At 52.8% G+C, this 7,612-nt stretch overlaps 1 protein-coding gene across 1 annotated transcript in view; it reads left to right on the top strand.

Annotated features, from left to right (window-relative positions):
* zbbx (zinc finger, B-box domain containing) overlaps positions 1–7,267 on the top strand; it is a 44,714-nt gene extending 37,447 nt beyond the window's left edge. Inside the window, exons 18-19 of the mRNA XM_062553104.1 lie at positions 3,830–4,060; positions 6,848–7,267. Coding sequence (XP_062409088.1) covers positions 3,830–4,060; positions 6,848–6,912 — 296 coding nt within the window. The 3' untranslated portion in view covers positions 6,913–7,267. The remainder of the gene's footprint in view (positions 1–3,829; positions 4,061–6,847) is intronic.
* Positions 7,268–7,612: the final 345 nt, after the last annotated feature.

Raw genomic sequence — 7,612 nt, forward strand, 5'->3', positions numbered from 1 at the left:
GGTCCTGTCTCTCCCGATCAGCCTCCTCTCTCCTCTGGCTCCTCCGTGCCCTGCGCTCTTGGCCGGCCTCATTCTGGGGGAATTTCCACCCTGAGAGCCTCATCCATCCTGCGCTGCCCCCCGCGCACCACCTCCGGCTCTTCCTCCGAGGACATGGCAAACATTTGGCAGGGCTTAATCAAGATTTATCACAGCCTAATATTTTAATACCGGGCCGCTCCTCCAGCCTGTCTCTGGGTGGCTAAAGAGGTGTGTGCACCCGGCACCTCTGCGAGTGCAACAGACAGCACACACACACGCGCTGAAACGCGTACGGGAATGCACACACACAACATGCACTGTGTAAGATAAGTATGTATTAATGTACACACACACACGCACACATACACACACACACACACACACACACACATACACACACACACACACACACACACACGCATACTATAAATACTCACACACATACACACACGCACCCTCGTATAAATACACACACAGACATACACGTTAACACACACACTCAGGATGCTGGATTTTTTTTTCTCACACCACAGGGAAGCACATCAATAACCACTGCTACAAACACCGTGCACATAAGCCAACAGCCGAGGAGCACCCAGCCAGCCAGCCGCCCAGCCACCCACCCACACACCCACCCATCGGTGCTCTCTCTCTCTCTCTCTCTCTCTCTCCCTCTCTCTCTCTCTCTCTCTCTCTCTCTCCCCGGTGCAGAATGTAGGGCGCGGTGTGATTTAGTGAGGCGCGCGGCCGTGGGACTCAATTTAACCCTGTAATTAAAGCTGGGGCTGCTCAAGGAGCCCGTCCTCCTGGCAACCGCTCGCCAGAGAGCAGCGCCGTCGCCATAAAGAGATTAGAACAGAGGGAGAGAGGGAGACGGAGAGAGAGAGAGAGAGAGAGAGGGAGAGAGGGAGAGAGAGAGAGAGAGAGAGCTGCAGCCAAAGCCAACAGCACCGGCTGAATGTTTTGCTGCGGCTGCAAACAGACATAGGGAGCGTGCGAGAGAGAGAGAGAGAAGGAATGAGAGAAAAGAAATAATCGCTTTATGCCATGACAGGTCTAATTTCTCCTGGTGCAAATCAAATAGCCAGCTTCCCACTCGCCTCTTCCCCTCTCGCTTGCGTTCTCTCTATCTCTCCCTCTCTCTCTCTCTCTTCATCTCTCTTTCTCTCTCTCTCTCTCTCTCTCTCTCTCTCTCTTATCCATCGCTCCAAGTGGACTTTTAGGGCTAGGGAGACGGATTGGGGTGCTGACTGTGAGCAGCTCCTGGTGACCCCCTGGTGTGGCCCCTCTGATTGAGCTGGCATCCACAGCCCCCTGAGAAGGAGGAGGCACACACACACACACACACACACACACACACACGGGACACTAACACACTCACCCACCTCGCCAGTCACATCCCACTGCATGCCTCTCTCCATCCCTCTCTCTCCCTCTCTCGCTCTTTCCCTCTCTCCATCCCTCTCTCTCCCTCTCTCTCGCTCTTTCTCTCTCACCATCCCTCTCTCTCCCTCTCTCTCCCTCTTTCCCTCTCACCATCCCTCTCTCTTGCTCTTTCCCTCTCTCTCCCTCTCTCTCCCTCTTTCCCTCTCACCATCCCTCTCTCTCCCTCTCTCACTCTCTCCCTCTCTCCACCCCTCTCTCTCTCTCTCTGTCCCATCCTTCTCATGCAGATGCTGGGTGCATGCAGTAGAGCCTCTAATTGTCTAATTGGATTATATTAATTAGGGGACCTGGCCGCCCTCTCGCCCTGAGCACAGAAGCGGGGGGGCGGTGTGTGTGTGTGTGTGTGTGTGTGTGTGTGTGTGTGTGTGTGTGTGTGTGTGTGTGTGTGTGTGTGTGGACGATGACTCAGGCTCCTCTGTGGGCCCCATCTTTAATCAGAGCCACTGGCCGCTGCAAGAGCCCAGCAACTTATCTTCATCACATGCACACACACACACACACACACACACACACACACACACACACACACACACACACACACACACACACACACACATACTACATCAGTGAGGGCCCCGGGCTCGTGTGTGTGTGTGTGTGTGAGGGGCAGTTTGGATCAGATGAACTCCCCAGATACTGTAGGAGCCTCCGAGCCTGCTCTTCCTCCTCCCTCCTCCCTCCTCTCTCTCTCTCTCTCTCCCCCTCCTCTCTCTCTCTCTCTCTCGGGGCGTGCCGGCCCCTCCATTCCTCTCCGTCCCGTTAGTGCCCTCAGCAGGGACCGGCGAAAAACAAAAAGAAAATGGACAGAAAAAAGAGAGACAAAAGAAAAGAACCATTAGCAGGATAAAAAAAAGAGAGAGAGAGAGAGAGAACAGATCTGTGTGTGGAGAGGGCGCCGGCGCCAGCGTGAACCTCCTGAATCTGTCATCTGTCCCACGGCCAGGCGGCCGCCAAGCCTGTGATTTGCTGCCTGTTTGAGTGGAGGGGGGGGGGGGGGGGTAGCAGGGGCCAGTAGCCACGGCTGAAATGGGGAGCAGGTGAAGACTCCCCTCGTCCTATCGTGAGGGCGTAATCGTTTGTGTGTGTGTTTGGGTGTGTGTGTGTGTGTGTGTGTGTGTGTGTGTGTGTGTGTGTGTGTCTCTGTACTGTGTTTGTGTTGTGTGTGTGTGTGTGTGTGTGTGTGTGTGTGTGTGTGTGTGTGTGTGTGTGTGCGCACGCGCGCGCGTGTGTGTGCGTATGTGTGTGTGTGTGTACTGTGTTTGTGTTGTGTGTGTGTGTGTACTGTGTGTGTGTATGTGTGTGTGTGTGTGTGTCTGTGTGTGTGTCTGTATGTCTGTGCGTGTGTGTGGTTGGCAGCAAGCTGGGCGAATGGGAGGAGAGGGCAGGTTTGTTGGAGAGAGCAGCGTGTACGGCGTGCTGCGATGGGAACGCAGTGAAAGGCCTCCGCCGTAGCTCGGGGCCAAACAGGGGGAGAAGATGATCATGTGTCAAACACTACATGAGGAGTGGAGGCGGAAAGAGCCGGAATAGCCAGGCTGACAGGTGCTGATCTGGGACTTGAACTGCACAAGCTTCAGGTGGTGTTGAGCACAAAGCAAATGAGAGAGTGTGACAAGACTACCTGTAGACAGTCATAGTGTGTCTTGCACGTCTCACATTTTACCTCCGTTGGAATTATTTTCTTCTGCCAAACTAGTGTTTCATTTCTAGTGTTGAGTACAACAGGGGGAAAGTCATAGAACTGTGGTGTGATACGCAGCGCGCAGATAGATTTACGTGTGCCGTGTGTCTACTCTGGAGTCCGATGATTTTCAAGTGCCAGGGCGAAGTGTGAGGAGTGTGAGCTCTCGGCTTTCAATTTGCTGCGGCGGTGCCTCTCCGCCTGCTCTCGATCTGACCCTCATCACGGTCATCCATCTCTCCATCACATCGCCGCTCACTCCATGGACACAGATGACAGCGCCCCTCTGCTCTCTGAGCGGCCGATTCCCCATCTGTCCTCTAACCATCTCCAGCCTCCATCTCAGGGAATCGCTTTCAGACCTGAGTGCCTCTCTTAGTGACTGTTGTCTCTCTCTCTCTGTCGCTCTGCTCATTCACTTTCCTCTTCATTTTCTCTCTCTCTCTGTCTCTCTCTGTCTATCTATCTGTCCATTTCATCTGTATCTATTTTTTAATCTTTCTCCCTCTATCTCTTACATGCTCCCTCTCTCCCTCTTTCTCTCTGTCTTTATCTATCTATCTATCTATCTATCTATCTATCTATCTATCTATTTACTGTATGTATCTATGTATCTATCAATCTGTTTTTTAATCTATCCATCTCTCTCTCTTTCTCTCTCTCCATGTGTCTCTCGTCCAGGTGGGGTCACTCCTCGTCCTGCTCCTCATCCCGTGGGCGTGTGTGGCGGCCTCCTCGTGTCCCGGCCCCTGTCCCGTGCGGCTCAGGAGATCCTGGAGGTGCAGAGCGTGGAGCAGGAGGTGCTGTGCACCGCCGAGGAGCAGCAGGAGGAGGAGGACGAGGAGGAGGAGGAGGAGCGCCAGGCTCTGGCCAGCCTGGAGGAGGAGTTCAGACAGATGAGCGCGCAGCCAGGTGAACACAGCACACACACTTTCCATTCACTTCCTGTAATTAATGTCTCCTCTCACACACACACACACCCCTCTGTAGCTGCTCGTGTTATGCCTCAACAACAACATCGCGGTGGCGCTCAGTCACTGATGAGAGCATGTTTGGGTAGATAGATGTCTTCCACCTCGGCTGCAGGGCCGGGATCTCTTGACATGCTGTGTTCAGTAAGCGCGGTGTTTATCTGGGTCAGAGGTGCTGTTGAACATGTGTTCCTATAAGCTGTAATGTATACGCTCCCCGCGGGCCCCGACACGTCTCCTGTTGACGAGCTCCCCGCCGGGACGGCACACCCGCCCTCACAGCGCCTGCTCATGTCTCTCCCGCCGGGGCTTATGTTATATTAATGCTGCCGCTACGTTAACACGTGGTAACACGGGGGTAACAGCCAGGGGGCGCCGCCGCGCCGCGCCTCTTTCTCCTGACAGGTGCGGGCCCCGGCCCCGGAGTCTGCAGGGGCCCCGCGGAGGAGGCGTGCGGTTCAGCGTCCTGGGCGGAGGGCCACCGTCCGGCCGGGAGGAGGAGGAGCGGCGGGGGGAGCAGCGGAGCGTCACGGTGGGTACCCACGCTTAACCGCCGCGCCCACGGAAGGTTCCGGCGCTCGTTAAGAGCAGCTCATTAGCGGCACCTCGTTAGCGCCGCAACGCCTGCGTTCTGTTTTTTTTTTTTTTAGCAGGATTATTTTTTATTTCTTCTCGCAGTCCGCGCTAAGCACCCACCTCTGAATAATTTTTGCCGTAAACATTCCTCCCTTTAATGGAGAGGAGAGACAAAAACAACATGCGTGGCGTGTGGCATGCAGGCAATTACTAATGTGGTTTTTTTTTTAGCGAGCTAGCTACAAACATGGGGCGCTCTCTCCGGGTCTCTCTCTCTCTCTCTCTCTCTCTCTCTCTCCCTCTCTCCCTCTCTCTCTCTCTCTCAGCGAGGGGCTGGTGGATGCGCCGTGTGCCTGTCATCCTTTCAAATAGACTCTGTGATGCATAAAGTACGTGAGCGGAAAAGCAGCTCGCGCAGACTACAGGTTGCCCTGTCTTCTACCTCTGTAGAACAATGATGTTTATGACTCTTTTTTTCCCCCTCCACTCCTCTCTCTCTCTCTCTCTCTCCCTCTCTCTCTCCTCTCTCTCTTTCTCTCTCTCTCTCTCTCTCTCTCCGTCTCTCTGTCTCTGATACTGGTCCTCAGGCGAGGGACATGTTCACCCCATCTCCTCTTGTCTGTGTTGCAGTGTGTTCTTCCTCTCCTCAGCATGGCGCATATAAAAGCACTCCAGGGTTTCTCGTCAACTGGCTCTTAAAATCCTTTACCATGACAGTTTAAATTACATCATGTGGGTGTATTTGTATGCGAGATCATGTATGTGTGTATGTGTGTGTTTGAGGAGGAGTATACACTTAAGTATGTATGAGAAGTAGGCCCTGTCTTATTTGGGTTGTGTGTAGTGTGTGTGTGCGTGCGTGTCTCTGTGTGTGTGTGCGTGTCTCTGTGTGTGTGTGTGTGTGTGTGTGTGTGTGTGTGTGTGTGTGTTTTCACTTCTCTCTGCTTTGTCAGTTGATTTACAGCGTACTTACCGTGTGATGTTCTGACAGCGTGTATAAATGCATTGGCTTTCTCCGTAATGTCACCCTTTTTTTCCACCCCTCTGCCTTTGATTTGAGCATTAGAATGGCCTGCATGACGGTATCTGTGCGCGCGCGTGTATCTGACAGATACTGTGTTTGTGGAGTGTGTGTGTCGCGTGTGTGTCTTTGTGCGAGCGTGTGTGTATGCGTGTATACGTATTGTGTGTGCGTGTGCGTGTGCGTGTGCGTGTGTGTGTGTGTGTGTGTGTGTGTGTGTGTGTGTGTGTGTGTGTGAGTGAGGGAGAGAGAAGGGCAAATCTGTGCTTGAGGCGTCCTGACTGATGTGTAATGGTGGCTGAGCAGCATGCTGACGGATGTATAATAACAGGATTAGGGGGCTGCTACACGCGCCGCACCGCGCCGCGCCGCGCCGCGCCTCCCCAAATGCTATCACTCGCCCATCAGCTCTCCCCCACGCTCGCCTGCCTGCTCCCGCGGCTGCCATGCCAGTCCTGTGTGTGTGTGTGTGTGTGTGTGTGTGTGTGTGTGTGTGTGTGTGTGTGTGTGTGTGTGTGTGTGTGTGTGTGTGTGTGTGTGTGTGTGTGTGTGTGTGTGTTCGCTCCGCTCCTCCAGCGCCACTTCCCTTTATCACCATTCGCCACTTCTCTCTCTCTGTCTCTTTGTCTCCCTCTCTCTCTCTCTCTCTCTCTCTCTCTCTCTCTTTCCCTCGCGCTCTACATCCATCCGGTCAGCCATCGCCGTTTTCCTCGCTGGCCTTTTTCCGGTAGACTGCGCTCGCTTTCTCCTCTGTCGGTTTTTTACAGCTTGTTTTCTAATTTGCATTGCAGTTCTTCTCCCACCGAGCCAATTTCTCCCCCTCTCCTGTGTTCTTGGACTGCTCTCTCTCTCTCTCCCTCTCTCTCTCTCTCTCTCCCTCTCTCTTTGACATGTTATGTGATCTCCATGCGTATTAATAAATGCTCACTGTGGGCCTAAGCTCATGTTTGATTCATGTTTAGCAGTTAGGTGTTAGCTGCCGGCAGGGCAGTGTGCTTTCTTCAGAGGCTCCAGGAGAGGTGGAGGGGGAGAGGTGGATGGGGAGAGGGGAGGAGAGGGGAGAGGGGAGGAAGAGACGGTGGGGGGGGGGAGAGAGTGGCCTGAGCCTGATTGGTGTCTTTGATGTGGCAGGCGCTGGACCAGCAGAGGTCAACCGGACGAGGAGGACAATCTCGGGGACAAGCACGACGTTCTAGCCCTCCGTTGACCAGTGCGTACACACAACACACACACACACACACACACACACAGACACACACACACACACACACACACACACACACACACACTTGCTTTCACACTTCAAGGCTGCTTTTGAGTCCTGGAGTGAGGCCATTATGCTGGATCAGTTGAGCAGCAGGACTTGTGGCCATCATTGTGTTTGAGATGGTAATGATGAGTAATAACAAAGCTGCTTTATGGTTTGGGGCTTTAGCTGCAATGCTCAAGTGATTCTCTTCATTTTTACTGCAGAGTTAGATCATTAAAATGTATTTATGCCATTATAATGAAATGATTTTGGTGCATTTTGCATTCTGTACAGGTTTAGGAGACCATTGATTTGATGTTGTACATTGTTGTGATATGCTTTTAAATTTATACTTGTGTATCTCTTGTACCTTTCCTTACATAATATATCTTAAGATGATGTAATATTTATGAGTTTGTGTGTGTGTGTGTGAGAGAGAGAGAGAGAGAGAGAGAGAGCGAGAGAGAGAGAGAGAGAGAGAGAGAGAGAGAGGGAGAGAGAGAGAGAGAGATGTTTGAATGATGCAGAGTTGGAATTGAGAAAGTGTGGAGTGGGGGGTGAGGTGGAGAGTGATTTTGATTGACGAGGTCTGGCCTAAATTTCATTCACCCTGACAGTCGATGTTAATGGAGCAGTCTAAACTGCCC

The sequence above is a fragment of the Sardina pilchardus genome, chromosome 13 (assembly GCF_963854185.1).
Source record: "Sardina pilchardus chromosome 13, fSarPil1.1, whole genome shotgun sequence".
Taxonomy (NCBI): Eukaryota; Metazoa; Chordata; class Actinopteri; order Clupeiformes; family Clupeidae; genus Sardina; species Sardina pilchardus.